Raw genomic sequence first — 19,527 nt, 5'->3', positions numbered from 1 at the left:
CCAGCACCTCTGGCCAGGTGGGGTTATGAAATCCCCCCCAGCACCTCTGGCCAGGTGACATTTATGAAGTCACCCCCAGCACCTCTGACCAGGTGGGGTTATGGAGTTCCCCCCGCCCCCCAGCACCTCCGGCCAGGTGGGGTTATGATGGCCCCACAGCACCTCTGGCCAGGTGGGATTATGATACCCCCCAACACCTCTGGCCAGGTGAGGTTATGATGTTCCCCCACCACCTCTGGCCAGGTGTGGTTATGAAGTCCTCCCGGCACCTCTGGCCAGGTGTGGTTATGAAGTCCCCCCAGCACCTCTGGCCAGGTGGCGTTATTAAATCTCCCCCAGCACCTCTGGCCAGGTGACATTTATGAAGTTCCCCCCCCAGCACCTCTGGCCAGGTGGGGTTATGAAGTCCCCCAAGCCGCCCCTGAGGAACAGGCGAGGCAAGAGCCAGCAGGGACTGCTAGCGGGTCGGGACAGCTGCTTCGCTGATGCTGGTTGTGTAGCATGGATGTGTGTAGCGTGATTGTGTTGTGTGGATGGGGCACGGAGATCCGCAGGGACCATCACTGGAGGGAGAAGCTGCAGGGCAGGGAGGGTTCAGCAGCTAAGCAGTTCAGGGTTCCTGGAAAGGCGGGTCCCAATGCATTTGCTGACCGGGCACCTAACGGGCTGCTCTCAAAATCATTGATTGTCACCGAGGCCGGCCAGAGACCCTTATGTATTTGATTCACGGTGACACCAGCTAACTCTGAGTACAGTAGAAAACGTACCGTCGGGCAACCAGAAAATGCGCACTCCAGTCCCCACCACGGGACAGCGCCAGGCAGTACCCTCCACAGCGGGAGCTCGAACTGTCGCGAGAAAAGCGGTCGGCTTGGAAGTCGCACGGCACGGGAGCGCGAACTCTCGCGAGAAAGCCGCCAGCTCCGGAGGTGACTGCGGCAGGTGCCCGAACTCTCGCGCGACAGGCACCAATTCGTTAGACGCGCGCTGCAGGAGCGCGGAACATGGCGCGGCACGGGCCACCGTGGAGTCGGGTGGACGCGCAGCAGGAGCGCGACGTGCGGGAGCTCGTCCGGGGTGTCGCCGGCCTCCAGGACGAGGCAGACCCCAACTTCCAGCTCGCCCTAAACTTCGCCTGGTCCAACTTCAGGTGTGGGGCACGGCGCGCGGGCGGGTTCCCGGCCACAGCCCGGAGCCCGCGCGTGGGTCCCGCGCAGCCCGGGGTCGGGGCGCGCTGGGGCAGGGAATGGGGCGGAGGCGGGCGCGGCCTCAGGGAGCCTTCGCAGGCCCTGCCGCCGCCTGCTCCCCGCCGGCCAGCGGTCTCGGCGCGGTGCCCTGCGCACCCCACGGCGTGTTACCCGGGATGCGTCCTGATCGTCACGGGGAAAGCGTGAACTGGGTTTCTTGCCGGCCGGCGCGCGCGCCTGCAACCCTAACGCTCTGGGAGGCCCAGGCGGGACTCCAGGCCAGCTTGGGCAACGTAGCAACTCCATCTTTATAATTTTTTTTTTTAATTAAAGAGATTGTATTCTCACTGACTCCTGCTCCCTGGTCAGCCCAGTGTAAGATCTCTCTCACCCTGCTCTCCTTTTTCCAAAACGCGTGTCATGACACTGATTACTGTCTCCTCCACTTCCACTCCAGCTAGAATGCTGCATCTCTGCACAGCTCCTGGCACGTAGCACGCTAAGTAACCTAATACAATTTCTAATGCAGTTTCTCTTGTAACTAATTTTTAAAGACTTACAGAATTTAGATATTTACGTAAAGTGAGATCTCCTATTTTTCTTTATGGGAAATGTAAATTAATACTTTTAGAGTCATTACCCATAATGAAATTATTACTAAAAGAATGTTAATGTTAATATTCTACCTGTTTAATTTCAGTAAAAATCTTCTTGAATAATGAACAGTTTTTCAAAATCCGTAATCTTAGTTACCTTAATGATCATAGCCATAGAGTGTCTAGTTGGCTTATAATAGGAATACGGGGTTTTCAGATTCTTTTAAACCATGCCAAGTTTCTGAAGTAATAAACTGAATTCTTAAATGTAACTTATAAAAACAAACAATGTGTGAAATAGGTTATACAATACAGAAACTTAAATGCTGAAATCCAAGTTATTTTTCTACTAATATTTCTAAATGACAGTAGGCAGAATGTCATCATTTTAGAGCTGGGAGAGACGTTGGAGGTTACTATTTTCATTCACAGATTTCAGGAACTAAATTATAATAGGTAAAGTGGTGTTCCATTCACCCATTTACTGGCCTAGAATCGTGTTTTTCAGTAGTGTAATTTTATTTAAGTACAGATTGCTCGCTTTGATACTAAAAAATGGAAAACATTTTTTGCATAGGCTATGCTGTGTACATATACATTAGTTGCATAGGCTGTGCTGTAATTTTATGATGCTTTAAACCATCAGAAAAATGAATAGTTCATGTTTACATTCTTGAAAATTGTGGACTGGGCGCGGTGGCTCACGCCTGTACTCCCAGCACTTTAAGAGGCCGAGGTGGGTGGATCACGAGGTCAGGAGATCGAGACTATCCTGGCTAACACGGTGAAACCCGGTCTCTACTAAAAGTACAAAAAATTAGCCGGGCGTAGTGGCGGGCGCCTGTAGTCCCAGCTACTCGGGAGGCTGAGGCAGGAGAATGGCGTGAACCCAGGAGGCGGAGCTTGCAGTGAGCAAGCTCACTTTTCTCTAACTGAAAAGTAGCATCTCCTTCTATTATGAATGAAGGCAGCAAACCATAGCAGTATTAGCCTACCTATGACTTTATCACCGGTAGAAATCGCATACTGTTTTCACATCAGAGTTGTAGATATTTGTAAATGTTGTTTACTGTTACTTTAATGGTAGTTAATTGGACCTACTGCTAAATCTTGTTATTTAATACTTTCATAAATAACATTTCTTGCCATATCTTAAAGTTCTTTAAATATTTGACAACTGTATCTCAGTATACTGGGATTCCTTTGTATTTATTTTTTGGCTTTAAAAATGTTATTCAGAGAAGGGGTCCTTAGGCTTCACCGGGCCTCACTATGGCATAAAAAGGTTGGGACCACCTGATGTAGAATGTGTTCAGCTGGACTTAGATACAGGGGCTTATGGGAAGACAGAGGAGCCAGAGGACAAGATTGGGAGGGTCAGGAAGCACCTGTGTGCTGGAGAAAGGATGCTTGCACAGTCTCGGACACGGTGATTATTTGCCTGCCTGATGGTGGAGGTAACGGAGGACAAGGTACACTCCATTCTGGAAATGTGTAGCTGAGTACAGAGCATATGGGGGATGTGGAGGGCCATGAGATGAGTTCACTTACCTGTGTGACAGAGTTGGCGTAAGAATTGCATTTTGTCTTTAATAGATTTCATCGTTTCTTGGATGTCAACAGCCACAAAATAGAAAAAACAATCGAAGGGTAAGTCAGTGTGTATATATACACATCCAGAAATATATGTATTTTCTTATAGATCTTTTTAAGATAGCTTTATAATCATTTTTTTCTATTTTAGAATTTATGAAAAATTTGTCATTCATTCTGATCTTAGCAAAGCTGCTAGTTGGAAGAGATTAACGGAGGAATTTCTAAATGCACCACTTCCCAGTATAAAGGAAATAAAGGTATGCCTTCAATTATGAGATCTCCATTGTGTATTTTACTGTTTCCTATCTGATTATCGTCAATTTGTTTCAGTTACTGTTTAAACATTCTATTTTAGTATTATCTACTGGCTAACGGGATCTCTTGGAAATTTACTTAAATATTGCCATCAAACCAGATATGCCTCAGTTTGTGATGAAAGAAAGAGCTTCTTTTTAATCATTTTTTCACCTCAGTCCTACTAAGGAAAGAGAGATCAGAGATTGATACAAATAGTAGCATTGTTTGGGTATCTCAAAACTTTCAAATGGTTTCTCAGCACTTGGCAGTGACTGTCTGTAGATGCTTACTAGATGCCTGGTATACTTTCATATTGTTTGGGGAATTCCCCAAGACCACCTTTTGGCATAATGATTTGCTCAAAGGATTCACAGAACTTAAAAAAAAAAAAAAGCTGTTATCCTCACTGTTAATAGTTTATTACAGTGAAAGGATACAGATTAAAATCACTAAAGGGAAAAGGTGCTTAGAGCAAAGTCTGGGAGAAGCTAGGCACGCATGTCCAAATGTTCCTTCCCAGTGGAGTCACCTGGGGATGCAGTTAATTCTCTCAGTAACAGTATATGACAACATGTGCAAAGTATTACCCTCCACTCCCCCCAGGGCCACTCGGCTGAGCCTTGGTGACCAGCATTTTTATTGGGGGTGGGTCACATAAGCAAGCAGAGCCCACATGGCTGACCTTAGCTGCTGAGTCTGTAGCCCCCTAGAGGTCAAACCAAGGATGGCAAGCGTATGGAAACAGCTGTGGGTTCCCTGAACACAGTGGGACCACATTCCCTAGCTTTGCTGTGACACATCTTGTGCCTACATAGTTCTTTCCCTTTCTCCTGCCTGAGGAAACTCACGTTTTAATATTAAACTCAGGCACTGTCTCCACACATGCTATGTATTTCAATTCTTTATAGTTCCTTTCTTGTCTCCCCCTTTAAAATGCACATTTTACAGGCATAGGGCTCTGTGTCTGATTTGTTCCTGGACACCTAGAGCCCAGTGGACAGTGCATGTTTGTTGAGGGAATCAGTAAGGCTGTGCAGTCTCGTCTGCTTCACTATCCCCTCTCTGTCCACAGCCCCCACCCACTTACACAAGGTGGGATTGGTTATCCTTTTTTCTTGCTATGTGGCATCTTGGATGTGTTTGTTATGGCAGAGGTCCCCAACCCCCACATGGTGGACGAGTACCAATATGTGCCTGCTAGGAACCGGGCTGCATGGCAGGAGGTGCAGTGGGGTGAGTGAGGATGACTGCCTGAGCTCCACCTCCTGTCAGATCAGCGGTGGCATTAGATTCTCATAGGAGAGCAAACCCCATTGTGAACTGCACATTTGAGGGATCTAGGTTGCATGCTCCTTATGACAATCTAATGCCTAATGATCTGAGGTGGAACAGTTTCATCCTAAAACCAACCCCCACCCAACAGTCCATGGAAAAATTGTCTTCCACAAAACCAGTCCCTGGTGCCAAAACGGTTGGGGATTGCTGTGTGGTGTAGCAATAACTTCACACTTTTTTTCTTTTTTTTTTTTTTTAAGACTGAGTGTCACTTTGTCGCCCAGGCTTGGAGTGCAGTGGTGCAGTCTCGACTCATTGCAACCCCCACTTCCCAGATTCAAGTGATTCTCCTGCCTCAGCCTCCCGAGTAGCTGGGATTACAGGTGACCACCACCATGCCCAGCTAATTTTTTGTATTTTTAGTAGAGACAGGGTTTCACCATGTTGGCCAGGCTGGTCCCGAACTCTTGACCTCAAGCAATCCACCTGCCTTGGCCTCCCAAAGTGCTGGGATTACAGGCATGAGCCACCATGCTGAGGTTCTTTATTATCCTTTTAATGTCTGTGGGATCAGTAGTGATGACCCCTCTTTATTTTCTGATTTTAGTAATGTATGTATACTCTCTTTTTTTTGTGTGGTTAGTATGTCTAGAGATTTATTAATGTTATTAATCTCTTCAGCGAATCAGTTTTTGGTTTTGCCGTTTTTATTATTGTTTCCTGTTTTCAATGTCTTTTTTTTTGTTTGTTTTTTTGTTTTTTGAGACGGAATCTTGCTCTGTTGCCCAGGCTGGAATGCAATGGTGCAATCTCAGCTCACTGCAGCCTCAGCCTCCCAAGTAACTGGGATTACAAGCGTACACCACCACGCCCGGCTAATTTTTGTATTTTTAGTAGAGACGAGGTTTCGCCATGTTGGCCAGGGTAGTCTCGAACTCCTGACCTCAAGTGATCTGCCCACCTTGGTTCCAAAAGTGCTGGGATTACAGGCGTGAGCCACCCCGGCCTGCTCTGTTGATATATTTTCAAGCTCATGCCAGTCTACTGGGTGAGCCCATCAAAAGCATTCCTTCATTTCTGACACTTTATTTTTCATTTGGAACACTTCGATTCTTTCTTAGAGTTTCCATCTCACCACTTATATTTCTGATCTGTTCTTCCTTGTTATCCACATTTTTCATTAGCACTCTTAGCACATTAATCATAGTTGTTTTCAATTCCCGGTCTGATAATTCCAACATCCCTGCCATATTTGAGTCTGGTTTGGATGCTTGCTCTGTCTCTTCTGACATACTGTCAGGTGGCCAGTGTTGTCTACCTGGACACCTGAGCCCAGGACTCTGGGGCTTTTATTGGGGGCTTATCTCTCAGGCATAGGACCTGTGTGACTGACCACAATTACTGAAGTTCCAGAGCCTTCAAAGGAAAGCAGGTGTTCACCTTCAGTCACACTGTTTGCGCAAACTATCTAAACAGACTAGTACAACATGGTTCAAGATCTGAGCATACAGAACACATTTGCCAGTTCAGATATTTCAAGAGCTCAGTTACCACAAGCTGGCCAAGGCTTATTCATGAAAATAAGCCCTTTTGGGGGATGCTGAAGGCTTTGGCAATTCAGGCTTGCTGAGTTAATGCGTTCCCCCACAGCTAATATCCCAATTTAAAAATCAATCATATAAATAAGAAAAGACTGGCAATCAAATAGAAACTTGAACAGAGGAGAGTAATACCCAATAAAGGAAAATCAGTAATTTTAAGCTTATGGAAAAGTGCCTACCATTTCATAAGATAAGATAAATGCAAATTAAAGCAACACTGAGATAATGTTTTTCACTGATCTGATTAATAAAAGGTGTGGGAAACAGGTAATTCTACGCGTATGTATATTTGTATTACCTGTATGGAATATATTTTGACATTTCTCAAAATTCCAAATGCAAACACTCTTTGACTTAGCGTTTCACTTTTTAGGAATTTATTATACAGATAAACTCTTATAATTATGAAACAACAGCCAAGTGTGGTGGCCCATGCCTGTAATCCCAGTACTTTGGGAGGCCAAGGTGGGCGGATCACGAGGTCAGGAGTTCGAGACCATCCTGGCCAACATGGTGAAACCCCATCTCTACTAAAAATACAAAAGTTACCCGGGCGTGGTGGCGCGTACCTGTAATCCCAGCTACTCGGGAGGCTGAGACAGGAGAATCACTTGAACCAGGGGAGGCGGAGGTTGCGGTGAGCTGAGATTGCACTATTGCACTCCAGCCTGGGCAACAGAGCGAAAATCCATCTCGGGGGGGAAAAAAAAATATGAAACAACATAAGTTTGTGATAGCAAAAGATTGGGAAAAAATCTAAATTTCATTAATAGGGGACTGGTTAAATAAAATATGATACATCTTAGTTAAACTATCAGGCATGTTTAAGCTTCATGATACATATTGCCACAGGAGAATAATTTTTAACCATAATGTTATACTCTAAAGACATTTCCGTCGTTTTAGAAATAAAAAGCTGTCATCCACTCAGATCTTATACTTGTTAGATATATAGAACTCAGATTTCAGATGGCTTTGATGTTCCTTATGTGTATGCATTTGAGCTATGAAGAAGTTTGAAGGTTAAGGATTATTTAGGTATAACTCATGTTTTCTCAAACCAGGAAAAAAATTGGGGACATAACTGTCATGGAGTTATCTTTACTCAATCTGGTGTAGAAAGCATTTCCCAACCTCAGAGATTTATGTTCTTTTTTTTGTTTTAAAGACAGATGCACATTATTCCATACTGTCACTTCTTCTGTGTCTGTCAGACTCTCCTTCAAACAGCAGTTATGTGGAGACACCAAGAAATAAAGAAGTGGGTATGTTACTAGATGCTTTAACATATGAGAAGTAAAAGAGAAATTGTTTGATTACTTAGTTACTAAACACTGAGTTTTATTGAAACTTCTAAAAATCTGTGAAATTAAAGTATTTCTATTGCTTTAGATGCTATCACAATTGTAAAATTTTATTTAAAATGCTGTCAGCCCTCTATATTCTCAGGTTCCAGACCCACAGATTCAATCAACTACAGATCAAAAATATTCAAAATAAATAAATAATAATACAACAGTCTATAATACAATTTTTTAAAAAACTATTTACATAGCATTTACATGGTATTAGGTATTATAAGTAATCTAGAGATTATTTAAAGTATACAGCAGGATGTATTTAGGTTATGTGCACATACTACACCATTTTCTGTCAGTCTTGAGCATTGCGGAGGGTGGTGTACCTCCTGGAACCACTTCCCCTCAGATATTGAGGGATGACTGTATTCGTTCTAACTTTACAAACTACCTTCAGCTGTAGAAAGAGAACACTCACCTTTGAGAATGAGTTAATTAAAATGTAAAATGTTTTAGAATATCAATTTATTAAATGTTTCAATATTTTTAAATTTTTATTTCCTGAGTATTTTGAGTCTTGTTAGTCTTTTTTCCTTAGTTTTGAGGTTTTTTTTCAAAGATAGATATAATAAAGCCGATGAAGTTCTTCTGTTACATTTTAGAAAAGAAAGATGATTTCGACTGGGGAAAATACTTGATGGAAGGTGAAGAAATGGACATTGGTCCGTACATGGACACACCAGTAAGTGGTAGTAGTTTTGCTATTGAAAATTGAAATACACGCCAGGTGATATAGATGATTTTCATCGGTCTTTCCACCCTAGGTCAACTTAGCTAAAACAGGAACACTCTTCACTAAGCTAGAGTCATTTATTATGGAAGCCTGTTTAGGATTTCGCACCAAATCATTAGTGGTAAGAAGTTAAAAGGGGCCGGGCATGGTGGCTCACATCTGTAATCTCAGCACTTTCGAGAGGCAGGAGGATTGCTTGAGCCTAGGAATTTGAGACCAGCCTGGGCAACATAGCGAGATCCTGTGTCTATTTTTAAAAAATAAATTCTAAAAAAGTTGTCTGGGCTTGGTGGCTCACACCTGTAATCCCAGCATTGTGGGAGGCTGAGGTAGGCGGATCACTTGAGGCCAGGAGTTCGAGAGCAGCCTGGGCAACATAGTGAAACCCCGTCAACTAAGAATACAAAAAATTAGCTGGGTGTGGTGGTACACGCCTGTAATCCCAGCTACTCAGGAGGCTCAGGCACGAGAATCTCTTGAACACAGGAGGTGGAGGTTGCAATGAGCTGAGATCGTGCTATTGCACTCCAACCTGGATGACAAAGCAAGAGACTCTGTCTCAAAAAAAAAAAAGTTAAAAGGGGTGAGTACAAGTATCCCTTAAGGACCTGTGATCTTGGGACTTTTTGCCACAAAAAATAATTCCATTCCTTATTATTTCAACATTATAGAAAAAAAGAAAAAGTAGTAATCATATTTCCATTCATATAATAGGCACTTCCAAGAGATTTAGGAAAAAAAAATTTGTTTTTCTGTTCCATGTTGCTTCAAAGTTTTTGCTTTTCTTCAAAAGTTTTCTTAGTCTTTTAATGTAAATAGCTTTAAGTGTTATACTCTGTAAAGCTAAAGTGTATCTCTTTTTTAAATCAGAATTGGTCTGAAGAAAGTGAAGAGGAAAATGATCAACAGCCCTTAAGCAGAGAGGACTCTGGAATTCAGGTAGACAGGACACCGTTAGAAGAACAAGATCAAAACAGAAAACTGGATCCTTGTATCAGTTGGAAAGGTATTATGTGTTATGAGGTGCTGGCATTTTCTAATAGACAAATTCCCTAGAAGGGAAGGCAAACTTTGAGATCAGTTCCATGTAATCAAGGTATTGGCTAAGCTCTACCATCCTTATAAAACCAATTTTTAAAACCATTAGTAATGTTTTCTATGATGCTTAAGTAGTAGTACTATAGAATTAATGTTGAATTCATACATGTAGAGTGTAATTTTGTAATTTTTTTCCTATACTTCTGAGAACTTTCTCAGCTGTGAATGTTTCCTTTTTTTTTTTTTTTTTTTTTAATTGGAGAAGGACTGATTTTGCTAAGATTGTGCCACTGCACTCCAGCTCTGGCAACAGAGCGAGACCCTGTCTCAAAAAAAAATTAAAATAAAAAAGTATAAGGGAGGATATGCATAGGTTATATGCAAATACTATGCCATTTTATATCAGGGACTTGAGCACCTGCAGATTTTGGTGTCTGCAGCGTTCCTGCAACCAGTCCCCATTGGATACTGAGGGACAGCTGCATTTATTCCGGACTTTCTAATCTGTGCACTTGGTGTCAGTGTGACCCAGAAACAGACAGACTTTTTTATTTGTGTGGCTTTGTAGTATTATGTCTTAATACATAGATGGCAAGTTTCCTTTCAGCTACTTGGGAGGCTGAGGCAGGAAAATCACTTGGCTCCTTTTCTTTTTTTTTTGGAGACAAGGGTCTCACTCTGTTTCCCAGGCTAGAGTGCAGTGGCACAATCTTAGCTCACTGCAACCTCTGCCTCCTGGCCTCAAGCGATCCTCCCACCTCAGCCTCCTGAGTAGCTGGAACTACAGGTGAGTGCCACCATACCCAGTTAATTTTTGTATTTTTTGTAGACACAGGATTTCACCATGTTGCCCAGGCTAGTCTCAAACTCCTAGACTCAAGCAATTACTCCGCCTCTGCCTCCCAAAGTGCTGGGATTACAGATGTGAGCCACCATGCCCAGCCCACTTTGCTCTTCCCCCCCCACCCCTTTTTTTTGAGACGGAGTCTCACTCTGTCGCCCAGGCTATGGTACAGTAGCATGATCTCACCTCACTGCAAACTCCATCTCCCAGGTTCAAACAGTTCTCCTGCCTCAGCTTCCCAAGTAGCTGGGGTTACAGGCGTGTACCACACTCAGCTAATTTTTGTATTTTTAGTAGAGACAGGGTTTCACCATGTTGGCCAGGCTGGTCTCAAATTCCTGACCCCAACTCATCCACCCGCCTCTGCCTCCCAAAGTGCGGGGATTACAGATGTGAATCACTGCTCTTTTTCAAAATTGGCTTAGCTATTTGTGAACTTTTATTCTTCTATAGACATTTCAGAAGCAGGATGGTAAACTTTAAAGAAAAAAAAGGCCAGGTGCAGTGGCTTACGCCTGTAATCCCAGCACTTTGGGAGGCCGAACTGGGTGGATCACTTGAGGTCAGGAGTTCAAGACCAGCCTGACCAACATGGTGAAACCCCACGTCTACTAAAAATACAAAATTAGCTGGGCATAGTGGTGCGTGCCTGTAATCCCAGCTACTTGGGAGGCTGAAGCAGGAGAATCGCTTGAACCCAGCAGGTAGAGGTTGCAGAGAGCCAAGATCACACCATTGCACTCCAGCCTGGGCAACAAGAGCAAAACTTTATCTCAAAATAAATAAATAAATAAATAATAATCCAGCTGGAGTTTTTATTGGGATTGCAGAGAATTTATAGATCTAATTTGGGGAAGCTTGATTACCTTAACATAATAATAGCTACATTTATCGTAATTTTTTATCTTTTACTAGAGTTTGGAAATTTTTTTTAAACATCTCGAGTGTTCATTTGTTAATTTCTACATATGTTATAGTTTTTATTTTTGTGAATGTTGCCTCTTTTGTTTATTCCTGATGTAGAAGAAATAATACTGCTTTCTGTAAGTTGTCCTTATATGCAGCATTTTTACTGAATTCTCATAATAGTTTGTTGACTCATTTGGTTTCTTATATAGATGATTAGTATCATCTGTGAATATTGATGGTTTTATTCTTCCTGCTAGTTCTTATGCCTGTATCTTCTCTGTGACATGATCAAATCTCTTTTCTGGCCCAGCAGCCCAACCCTCTAGTCCGTAGCAGAAGCAACAGCTCATGGGAGTGGGCTTCCTGGATGACTAGGTCTCATCCTAAGGGGGGTTATACCTGAAACTCCTCCGTTAAGTGTGATGGTTGTTTGGTATCAGTTCAGGGTATGTGGCCTTTATCAAATTAAGACAATTTCCTTCTATTACTTTTTTTTTCTAGAAGTCTTTAATCATGAATAAATGTTGAATTTTTATTAAATGCTACTATTTATCCATGAGATAATCTCACAACTTTTCTCTTTTATCCTAATAATGCATTGATAGATTTTCTGATGTTGAATTATCCTTGAATTCTTCACCTAAACTTGCTTGATCATGTTATTTTTTAGTACATTTTTAGATCGGATTCAATTTTGGATTTTTTTTTTTTTTTTAAGACCGGGTCCTGCTCTGTCACCCAGGCTGGAGTGCAGTAGCGTGATCACAGCTCACTCCAGCCTCAACCTCCTGGGCTTAAAGTATCCTCCCACCTCAGCCTCCTAAGAAGCTGGGACTTGCAGTGCATGCCACCACACCCAGCTAACTTTGTTACTTTTTTGTAGAGATGAGGTCTCACTATGTTTGAGACCAGCCCAGGCTGGGATTGCAAGTGTGAGCCACCGAGCCCAGCAGGTTAGCTCTTTTTTAATGTAGGATTTTTCATCTTTATTCTTTGATGAATTACATGTATCCTGTCTTTGTCTAGTTTAAAGCATCACTGTTATATTAGCCTCATAAAATGTTAGGTGGCTTTCTCTTTTTCTGCTTTTTCAAACAACTTGTATAAGATAGAGGTTATCTAATCCTTCAAAATTTAGCACCAGTCCCGAGACTTTGGGAGTGGTTGGGAAGGTCTTCAGTTACCGTTTCAGTTTCCTTAATGGTTATTGGACAATTAACATATACCATTTATATCTTTTTTATGTATGTGGCAATTTTTTTTTTTTTTTACTTTCTAGTCAGTTACATTTAATTAAATTTAGTATGTGTTTCTATATGTGTGGTTTTATTTTATTTTACTTTGTTTTTTGAGATAGGGTCTCACTGTGTCACCCAGGCTGGAGCGTAGTGGCATGATCTCAGCTCACTGCAGCCTCAACCTCTTGGCTCAACCAGTCCCCTCTCATGTCAGCCTCCCGAGAACAAGCACATGCCACCATCCCTGGCTAATTGTTTTGTATTTTTTGTGGAGATGGGGGTCATACTTTGTTGCCCAGCCTGGTCTTGAACTCCTGGATTCAAGTGGTCATCCCGTCCTGGCTTCCCAAAGGGCTGGGATTATATGTGTGAGCCATAGAACCCAGCAGAGATATGTGGTTTAAAATAATCATATATACATAAATGTCAGGTAGCTGTTATTTTTAAAAAGCCATTTTCAACTATACGTTTGAATGGAGCTGTAAGTCCAGGTATTGTGACCCAGTGTTTTGTTGTTGTTAACTCAAACTGATTACATTTCTTTCAAGCAGATGAGCCAGATGACCGAAGCTGGCTGGAACATCATGTGGTCCATCAGTACTGGACAGCCAGGCCCTCCCAGTTTCCTCATAGTTTACATTTGCACTCTAATTTAGCTGCTGTCTGGTAAGAAGCTAAAGTTTTCATTTAATGTGATGATAGAAGAAACTTTGATGTTTAAACGTTTGGCTTTGATTTGTGACTTAAGTTCTTCCCTGAAATTTAAACTTGTTTTTGTTTTGACAGTTCTTTTTTTTTTGGAGACAGATTCTCACTCTCGTTGCCCAGACTGCAGTGCAGTGGTGAGATCTCAGCTCACTGCAGTCTTGACCTCACTCAACTAGTTTTTTATTTTTTATTTTATTTTACTTTTTTTTGCAGGGGGAGACAAAGTCTCGCTCTGTCACCCTGGCTGGAGTGCAGTGGCGTAATCATGGCTCACTGTAACATCTGCCTCCCGGGTTCCAGCAATTGTCATCCTTCAGCCTCCCAAGTAGCTGGGATTATAGGTGCATGCCACCATGCCCAGCTAATTTTTATATTTTTAGTGGAGATGGGGTTTTACCATGTTGGCCAGGCTGGTCTTGAACTCCTGTCCTCAAGTGATCCACCTGCCTCGGCCTCCCAAAGTGCTGGAATTACAGGCGTGAGCCAGCACACCTGGCTGGTGTTGAAAATTTTAGTTGAATAGTTTTTAATTATTTGTTATTGAAAATCATTAAGTTATAGTATTATTTAATTATAGTCTCTGCTTCCATTTTTTGTTGTTAATTTCAATGTAAATGGATTGGTATATATTAGGGCATTATTTGATTTCTGTTTTGGTATACTTACTGCAAAAATACACATCTTGTTTTCCAGAAGACAACATTACATAGTTGGAAACATTTGCCTAAATCAACAATAAATGTAACAATTGTAATTGTTCTGAAAGTGTTTCTCAGAGTATTCTGATTGACATGAAAATATAGGGGGCATTTAAGCCATTTATTATGTATACTTGTTAGTTGATTGCTACTTAAGTTAGCACTAAATTGCAAATATTCTTTGAGATAAGTTATTTACTTACTTAGAAACCTTTCTATTGACATTTATGTTTGCTGTCTCATAGGGACCAACACTTGTACAGCAGTGATCCATTGTATGTTCCAGATGACAGGGTTTTGGTTACTGAGACTCAGGTTATTCGGGAAACCCTATGGTAAGAAATATTCATTTAATTAATAGTCTTTATGAGACTTGATTACTGAGAAGCAAAAACTTTTATTAAAGGAAACTTTTCAAGCATTTTCACATGCAAACTAGAAAAGGTCCATTAGGTGTGAAGTTCGGACCAGATTTGACTGTGGAGATTGAGAGAGTTTGATATAATTACTTCATTTTCATTTTAAATAATTTAGCATATGATTTACTTAGGTTAGCCCATCTCTTCTTTAACACCTGAGTTCAAAGCAAGATTTGCTACTGACTTTTTTTTTTTTTTTTTTTGAGACGGAGTCTCACTCTGTTGCCCAGGCTGGAGTGCAGTAGCTCTATCTCAGCTCACTGCAAGCTTCACCTCCTGGGTTCACGCCATTCTCCTGCTTCAGCCTCCCGAGTAGCTGGGACTACAGGAACCCACCACCACGCCCGGCTAATTTTTACTTTTTTAGTAGAGACGGGGTTTCACCATGTTAGCCAGGATGGTCTAGATCTCCTGACCTCATGATCCGCCCACCTTGGCCTCCCAAAGTGCTGGGATTACAGGCGTGAGCCACCGCGCCAGCAGCTACTGACTATTCTTAATAGGCGGAGTATATCAATGAGGGCCTGTGCCCGTACCTGGAAGCCAGGAATCTAATGCGGCACATGGTGCTGTTACTACTGAAGTTCCAAGTCCTGGTGCTCTCACCATAAAGTATGATATTGACATGCTCGCATTCTTAGAAATAGGAAGATCTCTTTGGGTCGTCAAGTATATGGGGGAGATGCTTTGACAACATGTTTTGGACTTCTCTAAGATGATGTTGAAATATCTTGAGTCTTAGGGTAATCAGATGAAAAGATTGATGTCTTCCATTTTCTTATTATCTGACTTTTTGCCCCTAATTCTGAATATTTAATAAAAATTTCCTGAGGTGGGGCATGGTGGTTCACACCTGTAATCCCAGAGCTGTGGGAGGCCAAGGCAGGTGGATCACTTGAGCTCAGGAGTTCGAGACCAGCCTGGGCAACATGGTGAAACCCCATATCTACAAAAAATGCAAAAATTAGCCAGGCATGGTGACATGCACCTGTAGTCCCAGCTGCTGGAGAGGCTGAGGCTGCAGAATCACTTGAACCCAGGAGGTTGTGGCTCCAGTGAGCTGTGATCATGCTGCTGCACTCCAGCCTGGGTGGGTGACAAAGTGAGTCCCTGTCAAAAAAAAAAAAAAATGTCCTGGGCATACTGTCATGAATATTTTTCTAGACTTAAAGTACACTTGTCTTTTTTTAATCTCATTTCAGGTTACTTTCAGGAGTGAAAAAGCTCTTTATATTTCAGTTGATAGATGGGAAGGTAACTGTGAGAAACAATATTATAGTAACTCATTTAACACATGTAAGTTATTTGTATTTATGGTAATTTAAGAAATAGGATTTATGTTAACTAGTAATATAATTTTAGAACATTTTACAATATTAAAATTGCTATTGAACTCGTTCTTGCTTCCTCACATGCAAAAAAAAGCTAACTTAAAAATATTTAATATCCAAAAAGAAAAATTGAGTTGTGCATCTTTATAGTACTTAGAGGATTCCTTAATATTGTTTGGAACATATTTAATTTCAATTTGCATTTTCTGCTTTTTATTTGTCATTCTGTATTGTGAAAGTTATATACTGTAATTTTGTTTTGCTTTAAGTACATTTACTTATGTATGTTTTTAAAAATATAAGCCATAATTCTCTAGTCTGTTGAAATTATTGTTCACTTTTTCCTTTGTGTGTAAAATTATAAATATTAATCATATTATTACTTTGTCTTCTACTAAACATACTGTTTAAAACAATTGCAAAAGAAGTATTTTACAGCGAGAGGGAAATGAATTTGAATGTTTACAGAAGACCACCTTTGAATAATTGCAGTTTGCTTCCGTTGTAGAGCTGTTTACGATCTGTGCTGGAACAAATAGCAGCATATGGCCAGGTTGTGTTTCGACTCCAGGAGTTCATTGATGAAGTCATGGGACACAGTTCTGAGAGCATGCTGCCTGGAAGTGGGTCTGTTCCTAAGAAGTCAACTGAAGCTCCCTTTAGAACCTACCAGGCTTTCATGTGGGCCCTGTACAAATATTTCATTAGTTTCAAAGAGGAACTTGCAGAAATTGAGAAGTGCATCATCAATAATGGTATTAAATGTTCTTCATCTTTACTCATACTACACGTAACTCATAATTTGAATGCCATTTAGAGTTTTCATTATATAAGATTTGAAAGTTGCCTAGCAAATAAGTAGTTCTCGTGAATGCTTCATTTTAAAAATTATTTTAAATTTATATTTTTAAGCCATTCATATCTCTAAAAATCAAAAAACTACAGAAGATTTAGAATGAAAAATCTAAATTATTCTTCTTGCACCAGTACCCCAGCCAGTCAGTTCTCCTCTCCAGAGACAGCCAGGTCCTTGGCTTCTTACGCATCCTTCCAGAAAGAGTTTCAGCATACACGAGCAGTACATACACATATACGCATACCTAGCAGTCATTACACTGCTCTCTTCAAATTTTTCTAGTTTAAATTTTGAGGATAATACCATACATATATGAAGAGCTTCTGTTTTCCTTTTTACAAATTGAGTGTTTCATCATATGGTCGTATCATAGCCCAGTCCCCTTAATGGATTTAGGTTGTTCCCAGGCTTTTGCTATTGCCAGTAGTGCTGCAGTGATGATCACTTCTACATATCCATTATCGTACACAGGCAGTGAGTTATCTGTAGGGTAGGTTCTTTTTTTTTTTTTTCATTTGAGACGGAGTCTCGCTCTGTTACCTAGGCTGGAGTGCAGTGGCTCAATCTCTGCTCACTGCAAGCTCCGCCTCCTGGGTTCAAGCAGTTTTCCTGCCTCAGCCTCCCAAGTAACTGATTACAGGCACCTGCCACCATCCCCAGCTAATTTTTGTATTTTCAATAGAGACAGGCTTTCACAATGTTGACCACCTTGGCCTCCCAAAATGCTGGGATTACAGGCGTAAGCTGGGATTATACTGCATCTGACCATGTGGGGTAGGTTCTTATAAATGGAATTGCTGGGTCATGTGTGATTTTCCTAAGTTTTGCCACTTTATGGGGAGGTATAGGTAAATACATTTTTACTGTTGTGAGCCATGTAGATGAATACCTGTTTCCTCACACTTCTTGCCATCTGTGTGTTACCAGACGTTTTGGTCTTCACCAGTATGACAGCTGTAAAATGGTAACCCATGTAGCTTTTTTCCCCTTAAATTTCATTTTGAACTACCACAAAAAATAGTACAGAGAGGCCCTGTGTTCCCATGACCTTGCTTCCCCCAGTGGTAAAACCTTACATAGTGACAGTACATGGTCAAAACTGGGAAACTGACATTGACACAGCACATTAGCCAAACTGCAGACCTGACATGGTTTCACCAGTGTCGCAGGAACTTGCTTTGAACAGGGGTGGGTGTGGTATCTTCATGTATAGTTTATCACATGTCTAGCTCCACATAGCCACTTCCATGTTCAGATCACAGCTGTGCCATCGCCTCCCAGGAGCTTGCTTGTGCAGCCCTTTGTAGGCACAGCCTCCCTCACCCCTCTCTGTAACATTAGCCCATTGGGAGGTGTTTTGTTTTACCTAGTGTAATTTTAATTTGCATTCTTTTATTATAAGTAAGGTCAAGTGACTTTCTGTATGTTTTAGAATCACTCATCATTCCTTTTTTATGAACTGTCAGTTCCTTTATACATTATTTTTCTGCTGAGTTGTCTTTTTCTCTGTGACTTGCAGGAGTTCTTCCTTAGGGAAATTAGGTCCTTGTGGTGTGAGATTAAAATCCACCTTCCTCCATTTTGCCCTGCCTGTCCATAAGCCTGATGATTTGCCAGCATTTATGTCACATTTTAGATGCATGTATTTTTCCTTGCTGTTGAGTTTGATTTATTGATATTTGCAGATACTACAATAACTCTTGCAATAGTGGTGGACAAGTTGGCACCTCGATTGTCTCAGCTCAAGGTTCTGCACAAAGTGTTTAGTACTGGAGTAGCAGAAGTTCCACCTGATACTCGAAATGTCGTCCGGGCCTCTCACCTGCTTAACACCCTGTACAAGGCCATTCTTGAATATGACAATGTTGGAGAAGCCTCTGAGCAAACTGTAAGTGAGACTTCTGCCTAAAGTGTGTGACTCCATGCTGCACAGCAGAGGAGTGATAGACAGCTGATGGTAGTTCTTTGTTAAGTGATACTTGAATGGTGACTCGTCAGACAGTTCAGAGTTTTTAAATTAGCTTCCAAATTTAAGGCTGTAGGAAACTGGCTTTTCAGCTCTAATTGCCAAGATCCTCAGAAGGATGAGGCAAGGACAAGGCAAGCTGTGAGAAGTACCTACCTGATGTGTATAGATATTTACAATAACGCTTTCTTACATAAACACTAACATGTAACTAACATGACATGAGATAGCTGAAGTAGACACATCCACAGAAACAAAGTGGAATGCTGGTTACCAAGGGTTGAGGAATGGGGAGCTGTTGTTTAATGGGTACAGAGTTTCAGTTTTATAACATGAAAAAGTTCTGGAGATTTGTCACAATGATATGAATGTACTTAAAACCTCTGAACTTAAAAATGGTGAGGGTCAGGCACAGTGGCTCGTGCCTGTAATCCCAACACTTTGGGAGGCCGAGGCAGGAGGATTGATTGAGCCCAGGAGTTTGAGACTTGCCTGGGCAACATAGTGAGACTCTGTCTTTAAAAAATTAGTTAAATTAAAATTTTTAAAAATATACAGTTAAGATGATAAATTTTATGTTATATATTTTATATTGTATTTTAAAAAATACAAATCTAGGCCATGCATAGTGGCTCACGCCTGTAGTCCCAGCTACATATGAGTCTGAGGTGAGAGGATCACTTGAGCCCAGGAATTTGAGACCAGCCTGGGCAACATACTGAGACCCTGTCTCTACAAAAAATTTTTAAAGTAGCCGGGTGTGCTGACACCAGGAATTCGAGACCAGCCTGGCCAACATGGTGAAACCCCGTCTCTACTAAAAATACAAACAGTAGCCTAGTGTGGTGGCGAACACCTGTCATCCCAGCTACTCAGG

General features: G+C 41.6%; 1 protein-coding gene across 8 annotated transcripts in view; it reads left to right on the top strand.

Moving 5' to 3' along the window:
* Positions 1 to 623: 623 nt before the first annotated feature.
* TUBGCP5 (tubulin gamma complex component 5) overlaps positions 624 to 19,527 on the top strand; it is a 57,038-nt gene continuing 38,134 nt past the window's right edge. For 3 of the 8 annotated variants that reach the window (XR_010131133.1, XM_055363308.2, XM_055363310.2), the window contains exons 1-11: positions 624 to 1,150; positions 3,380 to 3,433; positions 3,528 to 3,636; positions 7,721 to 7,817; positions 8,513 to 8,592; positions 9,514 to 9,649; positions 13,224 to 13,338; positions 14,324 to 14,413; positions 15,700 to 15,793; positions 16,337 to 16,583; positions 18,370 to 18,572. Coding sequence is in view for 4 of the 8 variants with exons in the window: in XM_055363308.2 (XP_055219283.2) it covers positions 1,005 to 1,150; positions 3,380 to 3,433; positions 3,528 to 3,636; positions 7,721 to 7,817; positions 8,513 to 8,592; positions 9,514 to 9,649; positions 13,224 to 13,338; positions 14,324 to 14,413; positions 15,700 to 15,793; positions 16,337 to 16,583; positions 18,370 to 18,572 (1,371 nt within the window). In the remaining 4 variants the exon portion in view is untranslated. Of the gene's footprint in view, positions 1,151 to 3,379; positions 3,434 to 3,527; positions 3,637 to 7,720; positions 7,818 to 8,512; positions 8,593 to 9,513; positions 9,650 to 13,220; positions 13,339 to 14,323; positions 14,414 to 15,699; positions 15,794 to 16,336; positions 16,584 to 18,369; positions 18,573 to 19,527 lie in introns of all 8 variants that reach the window. The other 5 variants (XR_010131131.1, XR_010131132.1, XR_010131130.1 and 2 more) reach the window with 2 other exon arrangements.

The sequence above is a fragment of the Gorilla gorilla genome, chromosome 16, assembly GCF_029281585.2.
Source record: "Gorilla gorilla gorilla isolate KB3781 chromosome 16, NHGRI_mGorGor1-v2.1_pri, whole genome shotgun sequence".
Classification (NCBI taxonomy): Eukaryota; Metazoa; Chordata; class Mammalia; order Primates; family Hominidae; genus Gorilla; species Gorilla gorilla.
Note: the sequence above shows the minus strand (reverse complement) of the source record. Positions and strands in the feature narration are given on the sequence as shown.